The 25745-nt window shown below is 39.7% G+C and overlaps 1 protein-coding gene across 4 annotated transcripts in view; it reads left to right on the top strand.

Moving 5' to 3' along the window:
- The window catches only part of LOC106041848 (uncharacterized), a 65925-nt gene that overhangs the window by 13756 nt on the left and 26424 nt on the right, over nt 1-25745 (top strand). For 2 of the 4 annotated variants that reach the window (XM_066978353.1, XM_066978355.1), the window contains exons 3-4: nt 23093-23197; nt 24654-24740. In XM_066978353.1, coding sequence (XP_066834454.1) covers nt 23120-23197; nt 24654-24740 — 165 coding nt within the window. In that variant the 5' untranslated portion in view covers nt 23093-23119. Of the gene's footprint in view, nt 1-10802; nt 10996-13398; nt 13468-23092; nt 23198-24653; nt 24741-25745 lie in introns of those variants that run through there. The other 2 variants (XM_066978354.1, XM_048072589.2) reach the window with 2 other exon arrangements.

The following is a 25745-nucleotide window of genomic DNA, read 5'->3' on the forward strand; positions in this document are numbered from 1 at the left end:
AAAAAAAGTCCCATGAGTGTTTACTGCTGTGATAAAAACTTCTAGAACCTAACCCTTAATTTTAATTATCTGTTAAGCCTAACTTCTATCTTGCTAGTTTGGTCCAAGGTTTTCCTATTCTGTTCTTTTCGTGTTTGGCAGATGTGACCTTAATACTATCCTAGAGCTGTAAAAAGAAATTCAGCTTCAGTGTTTTTATCTGCATCACTATTTGTAAATAACTTCTAGAACAGAGTGAGACAATCTTTAGTTACTGCTTAGATTTAGCTGTAACTGCAAATAGCAAAGGCCTGGGTCTGTTTATTAAACCAACCACACAGGCACAGTCGTACTGCTGCTCCCAGGGATTTGGCCCTTCGGGGTAAAATGAGATTTAAACTCTCTTCAGGATTAGAGTGCTTCCCTTTTCTGGATTCTGAAATTTGCAATATGTTTTTTTTTTTTTTCTGTTTTTTTTTTTGCTAGTAATGTCAAACCACAGTGTGTAAATATAGAATATTTTCTGTTAGTATCTTCTTGATATGGAAAGCTAAATACATTTAGAAAGCAAATGTGATTTGTGAAACCTTGTACCCATTTGGTAATGAAAACTGAAGCGACATCTATTTATACTCACTGCATTTCATGGTTTTTCAAGTACTCAAGGTTATTTACACATCTTTCTTTGTATTTGATGATAATGTATAGTTAGGGGTTTTTGAATAGCACATTTTCCCATTTAACACAAGAAAAGCTGACATTTTGTTAGTACTGAATGTTTTCTTGACAAGAAAAGGTATTGCCATGAAAAGGTTACATCCATCTTCAGTCTTACTTAACTTCTGATGACAGAAATAATTAGATTTCATCTGAATTCACCAAGGACGCTTTTGCTGACAGCTTAGAAACTTCTGGAACCATTCTGCAACCTTGCTCTCCTGGTCTCAGAGGATGCAGGTGACATAACCCTTAACCAGTGAAGTCTGATCTCAGGATGTCCCTCGTTTGTAGTTTTCTGAAGGATAATGTTATCACTACCCAGCAAATTCTTTTCAGGTGGACAGGCTGAATCTTCAAACCCCTCCTGCTTCCTCCTGACTCCCTTCTATTTTCTTCTCTGGTAGTTATATATGTGTATATATATACATACACACACATATATATATATACACACACATATATAATATTAATATATATATAAAATATTAACATATGTATACATACAATATATTAACAATATATATGCCTAATTTTACTAAGGATTTTCTCTATGTGATCTGATGATGCCTTTCTTTCTCCAAGCAATATTAGCTTGACAGGCTTTTGTGGACTGTCTGGAGAACCATGTGCTAACAAGGTGTCCAGAGATCTGTCACCGCTGTAGACACACACCTATGCCTACTGGGTTATCTTTCCTTTGTTGGCTAATTAGATGTCAAAGCAGGAAAGGGAATAACATACTCCTATCATTCTGCAGTGGAGATATAATGAGATTATGTGACTGAGATTCAAACCCAGAGTACCTAATTCCTGTCTATTGAACACAAGATTCTTCTTTTCAAATGTAGTTCTACTTTCCCTCTCATTGAGGTCTCAATCCATGAAAAGCAGGGAGGTAAACACACTGGGGCCGTGAGCCTGAGCTCTGTGTTTTCCCCTCTGTAGTCCCCTAGTGGTGTGAAGCTGGGCAAGTATTTTTCCTGGAATCTGTTTCTTCACTTCTCATACTAAGTGAGAAGTGATGTGTGAATGCCACCAACTTCTGCAGACTTCCCCTCGCTCTTTCCATTCCCCAGCAAATATTCTGATGGTAAGAAACTCAGTGACACTGATGTTGGAATTTCAAAAAGCTCTTAGTAATCACCTGTCACTGGCAAACATTGGTGTCTAAGGTTTCTAAATAACAACTATGGCTAAAAATACAGAAAAGAATGTAGCTGAGTGCTCCTTACCTTGTAAAATACAAGATAATGATGAATGATTTCTGGAGGGAAAATTGGCAGGGTTTGATTTAGCCAATTTTGGTTTTCTGTTGCTACTGCTGCCCAGGACCATGCCTGCAGGCCTGTTTTCTTGTGGATTCTGTTTCAGAGACAGAGCCAAAAGGAGCTGCCCAAAGGCAAAATTAATTTCAATTAATTTTGTTATTTGAACAGCAACTTTGACTACAATTTTTAAAAGCCCCGATCTAGGAATCTATCTTGTGCTTACTGAGTTAGGTGACGTGTAATAGCTCATTCTTCAGAAAAGCTGGGCTTGTGACTGTGCTAGTGTTCATGATTCACTGCCTTTCTTGATCTTAAAATTACACCACTGCACGTGTAAAGAAGGGTGAAGGTTTTAGTGAATGCTTGGTGTTTGCAAGACTCCTGTCTAAAGCCTGCAACAGGATTAATTGTGTGTACAATAAGGATGGTCAACTGCACGTGCAGATTCAGCCATCAGTATGTCATCAGTCAACTTATCTAAGACATAGCGATTGTATAGGGATGCTTGTTGCTTTATTCTTATCCTGTAATTTGCTGGGCAAGACTTAAAACAGAGGAAGCAACTACACTAGAGTTGTCTGAGTATATGGTGCAGGGGCCAGAATGAAATAGGAGGACTGTCAGGAGGTAACAGTGATCTCCTATGTTTGTTCAATATTTGCTTTTGTTAATACCAGATAACTTTTCTGACAGATCACAAGCTGAAATTTCAAACAGGTCACAGGAGAAGAGGCATCCTTCTGTCACAGGGCTCTTTCCAGGCTAAAAAGGCTGCCCTGGAGTATGGGAGATCCTGACTCCTCGACCCGCTCTGCATCTCGTTAGAGCAGCAGAGCAGTCGTGTTTCACGGCTTGCACAGCTGCGATCTGAAGGCTGGCCTCTGAGGCTTTCAGGAGTGTGGGTCCAGGATTGCTTTACGTCTTTCTCAGACTCCACTGTTAGTTTTTTACTATTTCAAACCCTTCAGCATTTAACACTCATCCTTGCTATCCTCAGGCACCCCCAGGGGCTGGTGGACATCTTGAACACAGCTGGTGGAGAGTCCAATGCCTTATGGCTCCTGTCACTTAAACCCATACATACGGCCCTTTGGTTTAAACTGCTTTGCCGGTCCACTTTTTTAACAGACTTTGATTAGGGAAGTGTCTGGTGCCATCTTGTGTCACAGAGGAGTAAATATATAGAGCTGCCTATAATTTTTTTTTGGTATATTTTATATATTTGGAATACCACGTGTTGTTAACTTGCTTAGCTTTAGGGTTTGTCATCGGATGCAGCATCAGTATTAACAAGGTGAGACTGACATGCAGGTGTGTAGAATTCTGCATGAAATGCTTGGTAAGAGGTTGAAATATGGGTTAAAATGGGGCTCTGCGTAGTGTCGCCAACTTCAGCGAAGCTTTCATGACTAAAGCGCGGGCTGTGGCAGGGCGAGCAGGCGTGAGCAGCGCTGCTAAAGGCAGCTAAGTTTCAGCTCGGCTCAAGAGAGGAACAATTTTACAGATATCCTGGTCAGACTAGATCACACCTTCTGGGCAAGTGATTTTTCTTTTTTTCAGGGCCTGGGGTTGGTGTGGTCCCCCCGGCACTTAGTGACCAGCCAGGAGGGCAGGGGATGCGCCGGGGAGCCCAGCTCTGACGTTTCCTTTATTAGTGCTTGTTGCACGCAGTGGGGAGCTTGCAGGAAATGGCTTGAGTGGATGAAGATCTGTTATTTTTAGCAACGTGTGGGTTGTTTCTGTTCTTTTCTTGATGGTGACAAGGATCCACTCTCAAAGACTGGGAAAAATTCTGTTGTTCAAATTCAGTGACTAAGTAGTTTGTGCATTACCAATTAACAAAAGAATAACTAATGGCTCTATTTCTAATTACTGATTTGCTTTATTTAAATATCAAACAGACACTGTGCTTTGCAGAACATGCTATACAAAACAGCAAAAAATGAAAAATGAATGTTTTCTTTTAAAAAAGAAGTGAAAACAAAACCAAAAAAGCCCTCATCATTTAGGCAGCATGTACTTACTTTTCCATTTTAATGAATAGATATATAGTCTCTGTCTCCTAGTTCCTGTAATTTTATTTATTTATTTATTTACTTACTTTTCTGGGTTCTTCCACTACTCATGCAAAATGTGCACACTGGGTTCATTACAAAATTAACCCAAATTACCTGAAAAAAAAATAGAATGCAATAAAACGACATTCTAGAGGAAAGTATTTAGTATTTCTTTTGCTGTGTTTGTGGTGAAACATACAGAAGCCGTTCAACTTTGCCACACATCCAGCCAGTGGGGCTGATGTGAGCTTCCCCCGCCCAACTCTGGGGCATCTTTGCAGGCTGGCAGCCCCTGGGTGTCTGAGCACCCTGCAGGGTCAGACACATGGCCTCGCAGTCCTGGCCTAGCTGCCTCGTCCCTCCCAGCTGTCCCCATCTGGCTGTCATGGTGAGTGTTGTCTAAGCCCTGGCACATTTCTGATCCCTTTTTTTTTTTTTTTTTTTCCTTTGTGGATAGGCTTCAAGGAAGGAGAAGGACTCGTGTTCTAGCTCAAGTTACGTCTGCATTGAAAATAACCCCCCCGGCAGAAAAATTGCAGAGATTGTCATGTAAATTCAATCAACTTTTCCAGCAAGCTTTTTCTTGGTCCTTAATTCAAAATCACAGCTATGAACTGAACAAGAAAACTAAAATGAAGTTGAGAAATTGTGACTCTCACAGCTCCAGAATGTGCTCTCTCCTGACCCGGCCAGGAGGATGGGGAGTCTGAGCTCCCACCTGCCAGGATTCAGACATGACCTAGTCTGATTTCAGCTGGAAAGGTTGGACATAAACTGCTGCTTCTTCATATCAAAATACGTTATTTTCACTTTCAGCTTAAGAAATTTACACAAATGTAGAAGAAATTAAGCATTATGACTTTGTGTGCCTTGTGAAGATTTTATGGGGGAGAATCCTGCAAATACTGGCAACAGTTGTGTGAGGATTGTGTCTGAGCATCACTAGATGTCACTCTCAACCTGAATTTAGCTTCATGGACTCATGCTTGTCAGAAGTTTTCATTTTAAATTATTAATCTTTCATTCAACTCCCCACCTCCTTTATTTTCTTGCATTTAATGCACAGGGGATCTTCCAGTTCAGCGTAGCACAATCTGTTGTGCATAAATATTTTTCTTGCTTCAAACCAGGATCAAAATCGGGTCAAAAAGAAATACCTAAAACTTGCAACATGATCAATTTCTGTGCTAGATATTCAGTGGGGAAACAGGAAAGGCAAATAACCCTAAAAGAGAGTTTCCTTCTCACTTTTGGTTGGTTTTCATTCAGTACTTGCTGGCATGGTCACTGTACCCATCATGTGTAACGAGGATGAGAATGTCCATTTCAGCCTAAAATATCCACTTAGCTTCAAAGTACTGGATTTTTGTGTGTGTTAAAAAGCAAGGGTGATATTTAGGTGATTTATGTGATTTAATTTAATAACATTTTCTTTTAAATTGCTAAGGGTTTCTATTTGGATACTTCCTGGCTTCTCCACTGAGCCAAACGTTTCCAGAGAATTCAAAGCACTCTGAAGGAATTTGCAGATCTCATCTGGGTTTTATTCACCTGTGTCTGTGGAGGCAGAAAACTTGGAAAATATCCCCTTCCCTCACTTCCTCTATTTCTTGCAAATCCTTATTTCTCTCTCGGTAAATACCTTTATTTCCTTGTAGCCAGCCCAGCGCGCTGCCAAGTGACTGGCCACTGCTTCTGTTTCTGCTGCTGTTACACCTGCAAGGTGCAGTCCCAGTGCCTGCTGCTGCTGCAGACTCACAAGCCATGCTAGACACTAGATCTGTCAGCTCTCATGGGGATTTTTACTCAGCTCTTTAAAGGAGTCAGCACATCATTCCCTGGTCATATGCTGCCTCTTGAGCTTCTCTGACAGGTCAGCCCAAAGGAAAAAGGTGATGATGACAATGGTGGCCCTATTCCCTGCAGTGCAGCCCCTCTGCAAGTATCCATGAGAGCAGGAGAAAGTGCTTACCGAACAGGCTCTGAGCCCTTTTAGATAGTGACAGAGGCAGGAAAAACCGACTTTCACCTCCTGGCAGGGAAGCAGCTTCCCTCTGGAGCAGGGATGAACCCTGCTGCCTCTCCTCTAGGAGCAAGGTGCTCTCAGAGGTGGCTCTGGGCTGTGCTTCTGTCCCTGTGCTTCCTGCGATAGGGAACTGAAATGTCTGGCTTACCTCTATCAGGGCTTTCCATGCTCTCTTGCTGGACTCAAGTAGATCGAGGGAGAATTACCCCTTCCCAAATCCTAGGGCATAAAGAGCCCTCCTGGCTTTTTTTTTTTTTTTTTTTTTTTTTTAAGCTGTAAAGATATGTGTGATGTCTATAGGAACTTACACTTGAAATATTTATCAGTGGCCTTCTACTGTTCTCATCCATCACATGGGGGAGAGGGAAAGAAGGGGCTCTAATCACTGTGAAAATTTAAACTGCCCCTGCGGCATAGCCCCAGACATCCTCTGTCTCTGTAAAAGCAAAGGTGCCTGTGTGAGGATTAGCACTTTAAGGTGTGAGGAGGACCAGGCTGGCCACTCCTTTTGTCCTCCCCTTTTATCCTGGAGGATCTGGCTGAGATTGTCCGAGCTGTGGGCTGCAGCATGTTGGCAGGGCTGCTCATGTCGTAAAGGGAAGGCGGCAGCCTCCCAGGGCTGCTAAACTGGTGGCTTTTAAACAGTAACTGAGACAGAATAATTAAACCCCCAAACCGTGAAGCTTCTGTGGCAGGAGGAGTTGTGGGAGGAAGGATGCCCGTGCTCAGCCAGCTGATCGCTGCAGACATTTGGTGTAAAACACAGGCCCAGCAACCTCTGGGTCAGGTATTTTTCTGGGGGTCTCCTCTGCACCTAGGAGCGTCTCTTGACCTGCCCTCCCTTCTCACTGACGACCGTTTTTGTCTTTTGTGTTTGAAGTTCAAGGCAACGTTTCTCCTTTGGCTGCTGAGCAGTGCATGTAAGCGCTTTATGGTGCCAGCCCTTAATGCCAGGGTGTTTCTTTTTCTGTATCTCACGTAGTTCCTTGCTGCACCCATTAACCTAGCTAAAACCAGTATTTGTAATTGCGATATGCTTCCTTTGGAGGAGATATTCTTCTGCTTCTGGTCCTTTCAGCCTTTTCCTCCTTTATTCATATTTCCATTAGAAAAGTGAACTGTTCTCTCCTCAATTACTCATTTTCCCCTACCCTCCCCAGCCCCGAAGTTTTTTTTTTTTTTTCCTTGATTTACCATTGGCACGTCTCCTCACTTCGCTTTCTGCTGATTAGCACCCTTGGTACACTCGCAGTTGCACTAGGTCAAGCCTCACCTTACACAATGGAGTCATTAGGAGTTGCAGCTTCCTCTCGTTTTCAGTACCATTTCACAGAGGAAAGATAGAAAGAGCCCACTTATAGGTTTAGGCAGTAATTCTGAGGTAAAACAATTTCCAGGGAACAGCTTTGTTTCTCAAGTCTAAAATATTTTTTGAGGGCATTCCAGCCTTGCTGAAATATTTGTGCTTCAAAGAGAAACAAAAATTTTTTAATGAAGTTAATGATTTTTCTTATCTATTTCTTTATTTATTTTTTTAAAAGGGGGGAGGGATCATTTCAATGTGTTGAAACAAGACTAATTTTTCAGCCTGAAACAACTCATTTCATTATGTCCTTTTCTTGGGTATAGAAATGTTTAAGAAAATTCTTTAATGAAACAAAAAATTGACTTTTTTTTTCTTATTAAAGAAATATTTCTGGTTGATACAATCAGAATCATTTAGGTTGGAAAAGTCCTCTAAGATCATCTAGTGCAACCTTTAACCTATCGCTGCCAAGTTTGCCCTTAAACCATGTCACTAAGCACTATGTCTACATGGTTTTTGAAGATCTCCAGGGATGGTGACTCAACTACTTCTCTGGGCAACCTGTTCTGATACTTCAAAACTCTTTCAGTGAAGAAATTTTTCCTAATATCCAACCTAACCTCCCCTGGTGCAATTTAAGGCCATTTCTTCTCGTATTGCTTGGTGCTTCTGAAGTGCACTTGTCTCAGAACTTTTTTTTGAAGTTCCACAAAAACACAAAATAAGTTTACACAGTGTTATCCACAATATACTATTGGAAAACTCACGTGGATTTAGCATTTTTAAAAAGTGGGTAATAAAATCTCTGATTTTTGGCATGTGAAGTCATGCCTGCAAGGGCCCTGGTGGATGGGAGAAGCAAGATAGCAAACCAGGAGGCTGACAAGGAGGTTCACATTTGAGGTTGGATATGGAAACCAAGGAAAAAGCCGTTCAAAATCTCTGTAAATCCGAGACATCTTAATTGTCTTTTTAGGCTAAAAAGCCTAATGAAGCATGACAGGTTTGCACTGGAGGGAGTGGGACCAGTCTCAGTGATCGTGGCCAGCAAGTCAGATAGGCAACAGCACTTTCAGCAAGGTCATGGCAAGGCAGGGTATGCTTCTCCATGCAAAAGATGCACCTGCTTGGCAACAAATGCACTTAGTGTAAGTACCAAAATAGAAGGAAAAGAGGTTTCAAAATCATCTCTGACACCAGCTTTTTCCTATTGCCAGAGTTGTATATGTTGCTCTGAAGTAAAATAAGTGGTTTTGATACAACACATTTACTTTGTGTATCGGTCAGACAACACACAGTGTTCTGTTTCTTGCATGATAGTTCAAAACCCTTTTCTGCATTGTTTTCTTCTTCACTGGAGGCTGTGTATATAAGTACAGAATTTTCCCATGTGGTTGCTGCAAAGCATGATCCTGGCATATGTTTGAATCAATTAACTTGGAAGAAAAAAAGAAAATTACACCATAGCCTTTAATAAAGGAAGGTGTAATTAACGACTTCAGATTAATTGAAAATGTTTGCTCTAAAAGTAGCAATTGAGCTCTGTTCTGATTAACTACTTTCTCACATACTTCGTAGCCTTGCAGAAAATGCAGTTCAGCAGAGAGCAGAGGGAAAAAAAGCCTGTCTAATATCTCTGTAGAACCTTTATAAGAGAAACCTGTCATTTTCCCATTCTAAAATATTCTGCAGTACTGTAATTACATTATACAAAAACATTCCTTGATTCTTTCCTTTAAAAAGAAAATCAGTTCCTCAAGGGCTGAAGACTCAAAGGGGGAATAGGCCAATATTACAAATTTGATTCTGGATGAATTAGTTGCTATTTTTTTTTAAGCAAATGACTTAGGAGAGCTGTCAAAGAAACATGCTTCCCGTAATTTTGTTTTCCATTTTTGTGAAAAATTTCAATCCTCTCATGCTGGACATAGAACAGTCAGAACATGAAGCATTAAAAGACAGTCTTTCAAGAAATATTTCTTTACAAGATCTTGACTTAGTTGGGCCTTGTTACGTTACTGACCTTTGTTAAGCTAACATTCTTTCAAAGAGTAGGAGATATTTTTTAATTAGTTCAAATGATTAAAAATTGTTTATATTAACATATATTGACCTTTCTTTCCATTTGTATTGCCTTAAGTAATCTTGGGAGAATTAATTTCTAATCCCTTCCCTCCCACACATTTGCTGTTGTGGTCTCCCTGGGTCTGTCTACAATTTACAGCAAGTGTTAGTTTAAGGGATCTTGTTCATGAAGCCGTTGATCCTGTGTGGCTGTCAGAGCCTGGTCTTAGGCGCAAGTTTCAGATCTTTCTCTGGCATCTGAAGACCTGCCTGCAATGTGAGTGGGTTGGCCAAGTCTCCATCCCATTGCTCACCATAGCTTGTCTTTGACTGCAGCACTAAGGACGCCTGCACTTGCCTCTTGCTTTTGCAGTGTTGCCTTTTGGCAGATAAATCAGTCAGGGCCCTCAGCAAAAGGTCCATAACTGACCTCTGAAAGAGCAGGTGGGACTTATATGCATGGGTACATGGGGCTGGGCCAGGGAGCTGCCCTGCCTGTGCTTCCCAAGTGGTTCATTGACACCTCTTCTGAACTGAACATCTCAACTTTACTTCCCTGTGCTTGTAAGATTGCTTTTAGTATAGTACAGAAAAGCTGAAATAAGACCCATCATCAGAACAAAGCTTTTCAATTCCTGTCATGTTTTTAAAAATTGAATTTTTGGGAGAAACTGTTTTTTGATTTTCTTTTTTTGCCTATATTTGCAGCAGAAGAAATTTCTAAATATGAAGAGTCTTTCAGCCACGTCTGTTCAGAAATTTTAATCTCATTCCCGTAAGGTTTTGTGTCAATAGAAGTCATCATATAGAGTAAGGGGAACCAAGGTTTATTTTGTTTGTAGCTGCTAAAAAGCTTTTGTCAAATGTGGGTTTAGATTTCAAGAATGTTTTACTGTTAATTCACTCTTCTAATCACTAGACTTTCTTCAAATACAGATTACAAAGGCAGAGTCTAAAATACTGTTGATTTTTACAGAAATCTTGTAAGATAACCTGCAGGTACATTTATGCTTTGATCCAATATGCACATACTTGTGCTAGAGTTTGAAGACATACATTAAAGATAGCTGCCGTGCATAAAAATATTGCTGTGAAAATTGCCTATTGTATTTGCAATTCCTCAGGCAAACTTTGCTACATTTAGTATGGAATTTGTTTTGTTAACTAACATGTTAGGTGTTCAGATAGATCCGATGTGCAGTAATAGATCATAATTTTAACATTCATGGCTCAGTGACTTCAGGAAGTCTCTGGAACATAAATATCAGTTCAAGAAAAGCAAACAGCTTCTACTTTTTTGTCTTTTCACAGAGCTGCCATAAGGAAGCAAAGCATCATTATTGTTTCTTTCAGTTCTCAGCAAAAAAGGAAGTAAGACTTAATAAAAGCCATTGGCTGTAAGATTTCTTGAGAGAGAGAGAGGCAGAGAAAAAGGAAGAGAACGAGAACCGTGCTGTAGAAAAGCAGGTGTAATTCATGAATAAACTATAGTTTGTAACCCTATGGGATACTGATGAAACAAATAGAATTTTCACAGACATGGATAATACAAGAACACAAGACACTTTTTCACAGGTAAAGACAGAAACTGTTATGGCTTATGTGAAAGTGCTATTTGTTGTGCATAACTGAAGAGATGGCATAAGAGAAGCTGAAATGACTTTGTGTTTTATTGGTAGGGAATTTGCAGTAGATTGTTTAATGAAATTCATTAGCACATAATATGAGCGTGGACTGGTTTAATATATCAGAAATTATTTGCAGAAGTTGGTTATGAAACAATATTTTTCTGTACTGTGCTTTATTCTTAAGAAAGTTGAAATGTGCAAGGTTTTCCTGATACGGAGGGGAAAAAGAGAGAAGACCTGTCTTTCTATTGCTGCTAGAGAGGATTTATTAATACTATATATTATCTGCACTAAAAATTTCCATAAGGTAATTGGAGGGGGAAAATAGTGTTTTATATTATAGGCAAATGCAGTTTTTGATAATCATACTGGTATTTGATAAGATTGATATGTCAGAATTGAGTATACATCAGCTTGCAACACTACTGCATTTGTCTGAGAACACCTGACAGATATATAGTCTTTGTAGCATTCTGCTACTTGCAATACTTGCATGTTTGGAAGTCTGCTACCTGGAGAATTAAGCCATGGAAAATTTCCCTCTAGCTAGGAAAGCTGATAGCTTGTACTGGTGGAGAGTCCCTGGAGTAAAGAGCAATTAGAAGAAGGAAGGGGTGTGTTATGTGTAGGCTGGAGGTGTGACGGAGTGATCTAAGTTGGCCCTGGGCAGCTACCAAGAGTGGCTTGGCTTGCAACTACTACGTGCTTTGAGAAGAATATAAGATCTGAGGAGAAGTCTGCTCTGTTGGTATGATTCCACTTTTCCACTGAGAAGCACGAGATGTTCACTGAAAGATTTGCTAGGTGTGGCTCTAGGCAAACTCAGGGTGAGAGCACAAATGAGGATGAAGCCTCTTTTGGTTTGTCAACATCTTTGGTTTGTCAAAGAGGAAGAAGGGCGTGTTACATATTTTTGCATTTGGTTCCCTCCATGCAACATCAACATGCATGGCCTTTGACGTGTTTGTTGAGGGCAGCATAACAGGTCATCCTAAGACTGAGTCAGCTTGGCAGATATTAATTGCTTCACCTGAGGAGATGACACCTGAAATGTAATAAAATTACAGGTCCCATCTGCACTATTCAGTGTAACGAAGTGCTGGGATCTATTTGGAGAAGCTGTTGATGACAGTGCCATTGAAAAGGCACAAATTCAGAGTGGAAGTGTTTTCTTTTTCTTTATTGTCTACAGCCCATGTGTTTATTGCCTAGCACTGACGCACAGGCCTGAGGTGCAGCTTATGAATCATTGCTCTTATTTTGGCAGGTACTGCTGGGGAGGTCAGGGGCAGCACAGATGTGGAAATAATCAAATGCTTGCTACCAGAAAGGGCTTACATGAGTGAGAACCAGAAAACAGGAAGCTGTAACCAGATGGTGCTACTTTTTCCTTTCTTTCACTCCCCAAGGCCTGCAATGCAGCATGTGCATAAAGCTCAGGTTATATGTTCACCAAGTGATTTGCAAAGCTAAATTGAGCCTGAGAAAAATGTTTGAAACTTTTTGTGAACTTCTTTTAAAATTTGACTACATGTCTTTCTGATGCTTTTCATCTAAGTCTTCTGAGGACTGATGTAAGGCGGAACAGTTGTCAACCCTTTTGCTTTTCCAGCCTGCTTTACTTTAATCAACCATTTTAAAGTACTTCTATCCCCATGGCTTTCCCATACAATTTTTTGCTAGACTTTTAGTTAAAGGCCACCTCTCTTAGGTGATTCTTTTCTTTTCCCGGTCTTTTCAAAGATAGCTTAGAGCAGATTTTCACTGTGTATATATGTCAAGGGATCAATTCCGTTTAAATAAAGCCAAATGATTCCATATCTTCTGACGTATATATTCATGAACATGTACCCAGCCTCAGGAGGAACTTCTGTAGCTTTGGAGATGGGCTATTTTCGTGAGACTATAAGTAAGAAATCCAATTTTCTCCTGACCTACTGGGGCTTCTAAAGACTTGGGGTACATATTGGGTGGTCAGTCCAGCTCAGTTATGGACCTGGAGCAATCTGCTCCTTGCAGCTAATGTCAAGTGTTGGTCAGAGCAAAGGACTTGTGAGACAGTTCAGGTTCCTTGGTCCTGCTCTTGTTTTGAACCTAGATGTTTGTAGGTTACTGAATGAGATGTGCTGTGTAAGTGCATGCTTTGTGGAGGCTGCATTTATATTTAAAACCAGAATCAATTGTAGGCAGAGTTAAACATCAACATGGAAATACTCTGTGTAGGAATCAGAGCTCACTTTTCCTTGATCCATCTAAAAAATCCTCAAAACTTGGGAATGCCTTTCTTGTGTAAGGTAAGATCAAAAGACCCAGGGAGACTGCACTGAGTTCTCTTACATTTTCTACTCAGTTGGAGGTAGCCCACTGAACAAAGAACAGGGGAAATGCCTGTGGGAGAGGGGCTGAAGTGCATCCTCAGGTATGTCTTCCTCATCATCCTTACAGCAGTAGGTACTGACATCCCTCAGTAAAATTTCTTTTTACAGAGCCTTTCGGACCTTTATCTGTCTTGTCTCATTCTCAATATGGTACAACTTCCTGAACATGGCAACACAATACATGCAGTCAAAGATCTTTTTGAAGGGATTTTTTTCCCTGAGTTTAAGAAAATACTTAAAGATGCAGCATAAATAGTTGTACAACGAGCTGATTCCGAGAAAGTTGACCTTGGAAAATGGAGTCTGCTTTTGTAAGGGAGCCTTAAGAATGTGCTGAAGTTGTGTGTATATATAGACAAGGATTATATTCTGCTAAATCTGTTGGAGTATAAGGGGAGACTATAGGAGAGGGGGAGACAAAGAGAAATAACGTCTTTTTACCTCAACACTTTGTTATGATGATTCATTAACAAACCAGAATCCTGGGATGGGGGGGGGGGGGGGGGGGGGGAGGCGGGCAGAGGTTAGGTAAGAAATCAGACATCAGCAGAGAGATACTTTTTTTTTTTTTTCCTCATGTTTCAGACCTTATTTTGAATGGAACATAATAAAGAGTTTATTCGTTAAACGTTTCAAACAATGTAGAATTCATGGAGACCCGTAATACTCACTTAAACATTCATGAAATCAGTATTGCCTTCTCTGTTTTGCACTTCATACTTGTTGCTTAGCACATGTTAACTAATGTGATCTAATAAACCTCAAGCATAATGAATCGTGTATTGTTCAGCTTTTAATAATTTTAGCAGCCAAATTCTTGCTTGATATGCTTTTACAAGACGCTAGGGCACAAGATCAGATTGTGAGCCTGTGAAGAGAAATAGTGCATACTTTTCTCCAAAATAATTAGATGTCACTGCTTAATAGTCTGGTAATCTTTGTTTTATCGCAAGATTAATTGGACCATCATGTTAATAAGCAAATATGATAATCCTTGATAGTTCTTATCACTGTGGATTATTTTAATTACTACAACGAAAGGCATGGAACATTATTATTTTAGTAACAAGCTGAAATACTTCTATATGAACCTCCTTTATTCTATTTTAGTCCATTTTGTAGCATAACATTAAAGTTGCACCTTAACACACGAAGAAAATACACAGTAAGTTCATGCTTACTCAGTATTGTTTTTGAAATGAAGTGTCGTTTAATGTATTCAGGACATGTACTGCATGTTTCTGTGGTGGCAGGGAACTGAAATCAATGGGAGTTTCATTCCTGTATTCAGTGTGCCTAGCATAAAACTATAATTGAATGAATGCTTTGGAAAATATTCCCACAGTAGCTACTTCAAAGGCAATCTGCACCTATTTACTTAATTCAGTTGCATCCTCTTAATTCATTTGTACTGACAACAATGTTCAGCAAGAAATAAAAATATCTTATCACATTAAAAAATTACTTAAAAAAAAAAGATTCACTTTATTTACATTTTTAATGTAATTTGTCTCTAGAGGCCACCAATGTTTTAGAGGAAAACAGTGACAGTGTAAGAGAGAAACTTCATTTAATAATGGCTTAAGCATGAAGGAAAAAATGAAAATCCAGTGAACCTATATCTTGGTATTGAACATGGAACATGTTGGCCATCTATCACACAAGCTGGAAACTATTTCACACTGAAAACTTCTGCATTTTCATTGGTGTGCCTGCCTGTAGCCTTGGTAAAACCAATTGTAAAGCTTTCCATAAATGTTTCCCCCTCCTATTCACAGTAATATTATTTCTTAGTGTATTTTTACATGAAATAAATGGGCCAGTTGACTTTTTAATCACTGCAATCTATGTGAGAAACAGAAAGGTTTCACTGTTCATTGCATGGTGCAGATGCTGTGGTTTGTCCCTCTACACACTTCACACACATCCAGGAATCTCGTGGTGTGTCAGTGTATGGCAGGAGGCACACCAGCACTTCAAACATGCACCTTTCAGGCACAGAAAACTTCTTATCCTACCTAAATATTCTGCAGTCTCAATTTCTGTTGTGAGTGCTGCTTGTGAAGATATTTTGGTAGCTATTTGAAGAAAAACAGTAGCAATTCAACAAAAATACCATGTTAGGATTGATTAATTCAAAGTTGTACCTACTTAATGTGAAGTGAAGCAGCAAAATCACAAAATCCATGAGTTTTAGCAATACATCATGCTTTTAAATAGTCAAAGGTTCTTTCTTTTATTTCTTTGTAAGCAACTGGACTGAGATATAAAAAAGGTGTGAGGGAAAAACTCCTAAAATACTATTCGAACTGCTGTGAATTTTTATTTGGAGCTGTAGATCTGTAAGACTGCGTCTTTATACTCCAAGATTGCTGCTTGGAAGCATCCACTTTTGCTTTAGTTGTTAATACTAAATAAACTGGATTGAAAGTTGGCATCTAGTGTGGGGCAGAAAGCAGAATAGCCATTGATATACTGGTCCTATTTCATCTCAATGACTACTGAAGAACCAAAGCACTGTAGGCTTGGCTCTGCACAACTGAGGGCACCCACTTTCCTGCATCAGATTGCCCAGGCTTTTAGTACAGGCCTGGCTGAAACAGGATCTAGGATATGTAGGTTAGAAATTGGAAAATGTATTTCTCATGATCTGAAGCTTGTTGCAATGGGTATCTCCATGGGTCTTTTTGTTTGTTTGTTTGTTTTTGTTTGTTTGTTTTAGTTTGTGTGTCGTCTTGTTTAAGCTCTAACCATGAGTGTTGTCCTGATCTGGTCTCCCTCCAACCCATCCACCTCTTTTTGGGAGATGTGGAGAACGTCGCACTCTTCCAGCAGAAGCCTTTATCAGTGCTGTGTACTGGAAAGATGACAATGTGTTTTGCAGACTATGATGCCGTCTATAACCTCCCAGTGGGATGTTTTATTGCAACAGCATGAAGCTGTTAACTTGTGTTGGTTTGTAACCTACTATAACTTCTGAGTCTTTTTCTGAAGAAAATATGTTCCTCAGCCACCCTGTGTGTAGCTGGTAATTCTGCTGAACTTTCTCAAGATATTTTTTTTCCACTTGTTGAATTGTGCTTCTCTAATTTGTCAAGTTTGTTTAGAATTTGAATACCCGTTGCAACCCGCTGTGGTTCTTTCCACCTTCGTGTCTGCGAATTTAATAAGCAAAATCTCTGTCGCCAGATTGTTAGTGAAAACATTGAATAGAACAAAATGAAGTCGGTCTCCTGTGCACCACCACTCAATATACCCTTTGGTTTTTCACCTCTGGTAATTACTTTCCGAGTGTGGTTTTCTGACAGGTTCCAAGTGCTATTTGAACGAGGGTCCTGCTGAGAACGTGAGGGCCTGTTAAGTGGTGATTGAGGGAAACGCTGATGTAATTGCTTCATGTTAGACCTATAAATTGTCAGGTTTTCAGAGGGGACTTCAGGAAAAGTTTAGGTATTGAGATTCTTCAATATGGAGAAATCTTCAGAACTGGAAGAAAGAATAATCACTTTGTATTGTACACCGTGCTGTATACATTTCACTAGGATCCAATTTATGATTCAGATTCCAAAATATTTTTGAGGCTAGCTCTTTAGGATTTTTTGATGTAGTACTTAATTTTTACAATAATGTAATAAATTATATGAAAATATCTTTGGGTTCCTTCAGCTCCTGCTGAAAGTGGTAGAATTTCCAGTGTTTTCAGGGAAATCAAGCTACTGTTTGATGAATACCTTCTTTGAATAAATGTTGACAGATATTATTCAGCCAGATATAGATCTGAACAAATAATGCAAAACATTATTACAGATGGATAATTTACTTGATGAATAGCAGCACTGTTTGACAAATAATATTAGTCTATCTCTATGACTGGCTACAAAAGATGGTATTGCCACATAAAAATATCACATCAGTCATCTGTATTGGTATTTCATGTAAATTACAAGTGAAGGTTTTTCAGATACCCCCAAACATAGAAGACAGCCACTCCCCTACAAATATATGGGAGCACTCAGTACACTTTGGGCCAAGTTCAAGCCTGGTGAAACTGAATACATTAGGAGATGAAAGTTGATAAGAACTGGAACTTTTAAGGCAACCAAGATTGTGTCTGCTGTCTTGAAAATCATTTAAATGATGACATGTTCAACATGCAGGCAGAGTGGAGTTCAACATAATACTGTAAAGAAGGCAAATACTCACAGTAAACTACAGTAAACTAAGCCAGTGCCTTTGATTTGGAGGAAAAGAAAAAAAAAAAAAAGGCATTTTCTTTAAAAGCACAGCTTGGAGAAGGAAGTTGCTACTTGAAATTTCACCCGAGGTCAATCGCCGCATTGTATCCTGGCACTTATTTTTAAGTTTCTCCACTGTATTTGCTTTCCAGAAAGCGTTGTGTACTGCAGTTGGAAGGCACTGAGTCAACAGAAAATCCCCAGAAGGCTTTACCTCTAAGTCACTTCATCCTCCTTTGTTAGGTAGAAAACAAAATCTATTATTAAAAGCTATATATTTTTTTTTAAAAAGGACTTCAAAATGAATGAAAATATTTCACTATGCTGGATGAATAAAAGCATCAGGCATGTATTTTAAAACAGCATATTCATTGTTGTGGAGACAACCAGCATTCAGGCAGGTTAATGCCAAGAAATTCATGAGACCTCTGTAAAGAAATGCATAGTCACTACTTGGCTCTTCCCTCTTGGTTTGAGCCCCCTTGTCTCTTAGAGAACTGATCTTAGCAGTGCTAAAAGGAAGATGCTTCTGTGGAGTGCAGAGGAGGAGGAAGCCCTCCTCCAGCCTTCCCTTCTGGGTCTTGCAGCAGCCAGAAGCTGGTTTGTCTCCTACTCCTTGCAGCTAACAGACTATGTTTAACACTGTTAATGTTTAATAAGGACAATGTAAGGAATGCTTAGCAAGAACAATGAAAAGCTTGACCAGATTTGAATGAAAATATTTCCTCATTTGTACAGGGAGCAGGATTTCTGCATGACTTGGCTTTATTGTCACAGGAAATGATAGAGCTTGGTGCATATTAGCTCTGATCTTCACCTGAGTGAACCTGAAATAATGTTTTACTGAATCATTCCAGTATTGCAATAATTGAGATCATGTGTATAGCTGACTGACAGCCAGATTTCTTGCTCTTCGTTTCCACGGGTGTATGTGCACACATTCCAGGCATCTTTTTGCTTTAGATTACTGTCATATTATTATGATGCAGGTAGGATGGTCAACGGAATAATAATAAGCTGAGAAAAATCACATAGCTAAAATGCCTCTGTAGGTAACAGAGAAAAAGAAACAGGTCTTACATGTGCTGAATTGCAACCTAGAGGGCCTAAGGGATCTCCACTGATTCTACAGGAGTCCATAATGCTGTGGTGGGTTGGAGGATGTGAGCCAGTGGGCGTTACAGAACGAGAGTTGGAAGGAACAGGCACAGGAAGACATTAGCCTGTCTTATGCCTCAGTTGTTTCCCACACTCTGCACGCCTTCTGCTGCTGTCTTCAATCAGCTGTAAATGACCCTCCTGATGTGGCTGTAAGCCCGCTTTCTTGGTTGATCCTCAGAAGATTTGGGGACCTTTTCTGATATTTACCACTGCATTTGGACTACATGTATAACCTTCCATACCTCTTAGGGCCTGTTGTGAGACTGTACTGGATGGATAGAGAGTGGCAGGAAGTCCTGTAAAGGGTCAAGAAAAGTACTGCGTTAGCAGCTGCCCAAGAATAAGCCAGAAATCTCTCATCTTGCCACTAAACACATTTTATACCGCATCTTGGCCAAAAATACAAACACCTCATCCTGTAGAGTAATGTATGTATAGAGAATTCCTGAAGCCCCACACTCTTCCTTCAACTGTGAGCTCTGATTTTTCTTTAAGATCAGCTAAGTGGTTGCACTGAATTTTGGGTGGATGATGAAAATTTAATCCGTATTTAACAAACTTCTTGAACCTGGCAGGTAAATGAATGCATTATTAATGGAATCTCATGTATTTTCTTAATGTGCATATTTTATAATAGAAAAAAAGGTATTTTCTAAGTCTTGTTATTCAACCTGGTATAGAAACGTTCTGTTTCGCTGCACCAGTCACATTCTATTAGGCAATACAACACGATCTGACTTAGTGGCATTTTGGTGGATAATTTGACAAAACTTGTTTCTTTTTAAGAAAAAAAATGTAACCAAAATAAACACAAAAATGAGCATTACAAAAATTGTGATGTGCTGAAAGAAAAGCCCCACAGATACAAAATGATAAAGGTCAGGATCTGTTGCTCAAGTCTTGTTTGCAAGTAAAAATACCGTGCTAATATGTCAAAAACCGAAGCCAGATAGACAGATAGACTTCTGACAAATAATTTTGACAGATCTCATAAGCTGAAAAGTGCTTTTTTTTTTTGCCTCTCTTTTGAAATGTGTCGTGTCCACCCTCCCCCCACCCCCTCGGCTTACAGATGTGCAGAGAGAAAGAGAGCTAACAGAGACATTAAAACAACAAGGTGCTGTTAAAAATAACCTGTACCAAGCACCAGCTTTTGAGCACTCTCTGGGGAATGCATTAACTGTCAGCAGTCTAACTTACTAACTAACCTTCCTGAATTTGCAATATAGAAAACGATTTGCTCCTCTTTTGCAAACATTTGTCTTCATACATTATTGAGAAAATTAAGAGATGTTTCCAGTTGTTTTCATGTCTTAGTCAGAATTTCATTCTGGTCTAAAGATGACTTTGGTGAAAGTAAGCAAAACAAAGAGCTGAATATTTTGTAGATAAAAAAAATGCATTAACTTCTGTGAATCATATATGAATACAAATTTGGTACAAAAGAAAAGAAAAAAGAGCTTTTGAAAATCTTCAGCAATGCAAATCCGAAACACAATGAATTACAAGAAAAGGTCTTGGTTTTGGTGGACATGTTGTGGTGAGGTTCCCTGGTGCAGGATAGAATATTTGCCTGGAATGACAGACCTTAAAATAGCCAGTGCTTGGCGCACTGCAGAGTATGGAGTTGCACAAGAACAGAGATGGTGGACGAGTCACCGATATCCTGGGGGAAAAAAAAAAAAGAGACTTCAAAGTCTCATATTTTGGAAGCTGAAACTCCATTTTTTGGCCGTTCATAGGAAGCACCCCTGCAGATGTGCACAATATGTTGTGTTGTCAAACACTACCGTGAAATTCAAATGAGACTTGAGCTCCTACATTAAATTACGTGTGTGCTGAAGCGACGGAGATAAATCCTTCTCTTGTTTATGTGAATCAGACTGTGTCTTTGTCATAAGGCTATGATGTTGTCTTTAAGTTATTTTCATCCTGGTGCAAAATCTTTGAACCCTTCACCATAGAAAAGGGCCTAACAGTTCCAAAAAATACTACCCAACTTCCTATCAAGAATTGCAATCCTGCAATAGGATCTTGCACTTTAAAGCTGGCAGAATTTAGCCCTAAGGAAACTATATTATTCAATTCAGATATAGCCGTATTCTTGTTTGCCTACACAGAGCCTGTTCAGTAGGGAATTATCTTGTTAAGATCTAATCGTATACAGTGTGTGTGTGTGGTGTAAATATATTGCCATTTAAAATTCAAATACAGAATGTGGAGGTCATTGTAGAAACGTTATGTGCCTCAGCAAGTATGAATGAATTATCAGACTGCTTTTATTCTTTCCTTACCATTCACATTGCTATTTGCAGCTGGGAGCTATGCTATAAGTTACCTTTATATTAGCACTGAAAATTCCAAGACTTTAAAAACAAAATATTTCTTCTTCTTTTACTCCTAGTTTTATTTGTGGGCTGCAAAAATGTACAGCATGTCTCTTGATCAGAAACGGGTTCTTTCGTTGGAAATCTGGAAAGCTAAAGTGTGCTCAGTGTGGCGTGACTGGGAAGAAGATACAACCTGTGGATTTACGAGTTGCTGACCTCTGGGGTGTAGCTGGTTGTTTTACATTGCCCATCAGGCTCGTGCTAAGTGCCTGCAGTGCTTGGATGGGTGGGCAGCATCTTGTTCGGCTGCAAGGCTGCTTTCCTGGGGCTCTGAGCAGAGAAGCTGCTGTGGGTGTGGAGAGCTGTGGGCATAGGCGAAGGAAGCGGCTGCTTGGGAGAGGAAGGTGCTGGGGGTGGCAAAGCAGCTGCAGCCCTGCTGCCTGCTCTGCCTGCCTCTGGTGTCTGGGCAGCTGCTTGGGGGCTGCTGATGGGGGCAGTGATAACCATTTTGTGTAGTAAAGCTGGCGGGGGGGAGCCCCCACCTCTGCCCACCCGTCCCCTCCTGGGCAGCAGCTGGGCAGCAGCTGGGCAGCAGCCCTCGCTCGCCAGCGATCCCTCGCTTTAGCTCTTTGCCTTCTTTTTCCTGTTGCAGGAGCAGCAAAACCAGTTGAGGTCTCAGTGCTTCGTCCTTGGGGTAGCCAAATTCAGATTTGCTTGTGATACTGAGATACCTTCCTCTGAATGTGTTGGTCTCCTGCACAGCCGGGGCAGTGCTCCTGGGGAGGGCTCTTATGGGAGAGCCCCACGTGGAAGAGTTTAAAAAGGATGATTTGCAAGAAAGATTTTACCACAGAAACTTATCTCCTGGTGGGGAGGTCATTCTCCAGGGAGGTAGGAAACATCCTACATTGTAGCTAATTGAATAATTGAATATTGTAGCTAATCCACTGGATAAAAGAACCACAAGTGTCTGGGCTGAACCCGAGGGTATCTGCTGGAACAAGCAATAGATGCAAAGATTTGGTGAAAGTAAGCAGACCGAGGAGTTGAATATTTTGTAGAGAAAAAAAATGCACTCCTTCGGGAGTGTGCGACTTCCCGCCTGTTAGCAAGCTCCTGGCCCAAGTCTGGAGCTCTGGTACGTGCTCGTTCCAAATTCCTGGTTCTGCTACTGTTCAAGAATGGCTATTTTACTGGGGAAATCTTCGGCCTGTCTCAGAGGGCTGTTGTTTATTCCTCCTATGAAGGGCTGTGAAAGAGCTTCCACAGTGTAAGTGGCTGCAGTTCTGGGCACCTGGTTGCTCCACTTTCCTTTTCTCTTGCTTTATTCTGGTTTGTTATTGCAATCCCCACCCAGTTCATTTTAGAGTAACACAAATTAATGTGTGTAAGCTTATTGACAGTGCAACCTCTTTTTTTTTTTTTTTTTTTTTTTCTGAGCAAAAGAAAGGGGAAGTGTAATGCCTGCTTGTTAACGTATTTAGATAAGTTCAAGTGAAGGCTGTACCTGATGGGACAGACATCAATTTCTCTCCCCTTCACCCTGAAAATTTAGAATGGTCTGATTTTACTTTCATGTTGTTTGTATGCAGTACTTTGCACTACGGGTAAGACACAGGCAAGCATGCAAAATTGATGTTTTCACTTCTTGCCAGATTTTCTAACTAAAAAGATTTCCTCCTGGCAGTTCTGTCTCCAGATATTACCACCCCATCTTCTAAAATTGTAAAAGCCCCTGTATATTTGATATCTTGTGGACTCTCACCAGGTTTCAAAGGGAGATTATATTTGCTGGGCAGGTTGTCGATAGAACATAAAATATGAGTGAAATTGTAATTTTATGGCAGAAACTGTAGCTGCAACTGTCACAAGTAGTCAGTATCCTCAATAGCCAGATGAAAAAACAGTCTCTAAAAACACTTGATTGACTTTTTTTCCAGTTAAGCCAGGAAAAAATCCTCAAAATTATGAACATGGTGAAAAATAAAGAAGTGAGCATTGAAGGAGCTTTGCATTTGGCACAGAAAGAGGTGTATGCTGAAAAGGTAAGGTCACTGTTTGATCTATTTTGCAAGACATCCAAATCTACAAGCATGTTCTGGAAAGCCTGTTTGAGTGTTAGGAGCATATCTGTGCTGCTTTGAAAGCTGCAGCCCCAATTTGTGCAAACATATACATTCCCAGTTTATTCCAGCTCAAACCGCATGTGCCTGGTACTAAAGGCTAAAATCTGCTGCTACGGTTGTCCTGTTCAATGGATATCTCATGTAAGTGCTGTGGCTACATTCATGTCATTACCTGGATTAAGTATTTTAAATTTAGATTGGATGTGTCCATACAAACCTCCTTCTTCCCTGAATAGGTTACTTGTCTACATTAATACATCAGCCTTATATTCCTCTGCTTATTCCCAGTCCAGTATCTCCCTCATTGCTTTCTCTCTCTATCATCCAGCAGAGAATTCCTTGGAGAACTTTTCACTAGCTAGTTCCCTTTCTGTTTGGGGTTTTTGAACCACCCTCCCTATGGGAGAATCTCCAGGAAAGAGTGAAATCTTATGATGTGCTAATGACACAATCTGAAAATTTCTTGCACAGCAGGAACTAATAGTGATTTTGAGACAAACCTGGTGCTTTTGGAATTTGAAAAAATATCTTTCTGAACTGCTTATTAACTTCTTGGCTGGAAAGAAGTAGAAGAAGCAGCAAAAATAAGTACTAATAAAAGTGGCATAAATTTTGCAGAAACGCTGCAGACAACAAAAATATTAAACTCAGCAGTGTAAGACTATGTGGACATATATTCTCAGAGTAAGAAAAGAATGGGTTCCTTTTCTACTTTTGCCACATTAAAGATTTTGTGATAGCTAATTATTAGAAATAAATGAAATTTAATATATCTGGATCATGACCTTCCCTTTACTGCATTTTCCCAAAGATGTAAAATTAATCATTGTCCATGCAAACGATATAGCTGATGTAAGAGATCAGATAGCAAATTGTAAACCCTCACTTAATATCAAGGAACAAAGATTTGCCATTTTAATGCACCATATTCAAGGGCTTGTAAATATTTTTCTTTAAAGTCACCAACAGCCCTTGTTTGCTAGTTAGTGCCTTTAATAAGTGGCTTATACTCATGTATTTTGAAATGTACTTGGTAAAATTGCATGCACTCTGTTCTTTTCTTCCTCTCCTTCCTGTTTTCTGCTCTCTATTTTGTTTTCCAAATAAATCTGTGATCCCTCCATTTGTTCAGCGGGAGTTGCAGATATTTTGTGAAAATCAGACCAGGAGGGTGCTTCCACATATCTCCGTGTGGAGTGTTTCTACAAAGCCCCCAGCACGGTTTGATCACTGTTTACTGAGGGTGATTTCACCTGAGCACATGATTGTATTTGAGTGTATGAAAAAAAAAAAAGAGCAAAACAAAACTACAACAACAACAAAACACCACCACACACAGTGTGGACAAATTGCTGATTTCTGTTCTATTTTTTAGGATTCACCAGATTTGCTAACTGGCTCACAATATAACTTTAGTATCTACAAATACAAGCACTATCGGTGGCAGAAACGAATTCTGCAGGTAATTAAAAAAAATCTTACTTTTGAAGAATATTAGATGCTTAAAATATTAGACGCTTAGGTTGCTCAATAAATATTACAAGATGGCTTTATACGTTCTGTGGTTCTGGGTGCAAGACATCGAAGAAATATTCTACCTTTTACACCAAAACTTTTCTGGGGATAATATCTGAAACTCCTTTTACTGAGCCTCAGACAGGGCTGTAGAGTGATCTTGATCTAAGAGGTTATTTCACCTCTAAGAAAAACCTGAATTTGTCACAAAGGTAATTGATTATAATAGGTTCTGCCTTGGAGATGTTGTTATTTGTTACTTTACAAATGTAATTGCATACAAGTGATGTAGAAGTATTTAATTTCTCTATCCACTTCAACTGCAACCCCTAAAACCTACTCACACACTTGGGAAGAAATGTACCTGGGGATATTCTCAGGCCCCACTGAAAGTAAGAGGAATTCAGGAATTCCCAATGACAATACACATTTTCGCAAATCTTTCTGAAAATTTTTCATTTCCAAGTAATGTGTTTAAGATTTAATAAGTTGTTTTCTAACATTTATTTATTTTTCAAATGCTAAATTTGATTCCCCAACAGGTTCACAAACCCTCCATCACATTAACAAACTGTGCCGCATCTCCTAAAGAGATGTCATCAATCTTATTTTTCATTTCCTGGGCCAGGGCCTCAGCAGGTGTAAATTGAAAGAGGTTCATTGACTTCAGTGCAGTCATTCCAGTTAACGTAATTCCAGTTGAGAATACAAAGCATTGTGAAAAGGTTTTAATTTAAAAATAACACTTTATTTAGTGTAGATACTTGTTCATCACAGATTGTACATGTACTTCACACATTGCACCTTTCTCTTCTGGCAGAGCTATGTGACATGACTAGAAACAGGGGGATCTTCTGGTCAATATTTAAAGATTCTGATAGCGGTTTTAAGGAAACTTAGTTTTGATCCTAGAACTGTGTCCCCCCAATGTATAAAGAGAGAAATGCAGTTT

The sequence above is a fragment of the Anser cygnoides genome, chromosome 16, assembly GCF_040182565.1.
Source record: "Anser cygnoides isolate HZ-2024a breed goose chromosome 16, Taihu_goose_T2T_genome, whole genome shotgun sequence".
Classification (NCBI taxonomy): domain Eukaryota; kingdom Metazoa; phylum Chordata; class Aves; order Anseriformes; family Anatidae; genus Anser; species Anser cygnoides.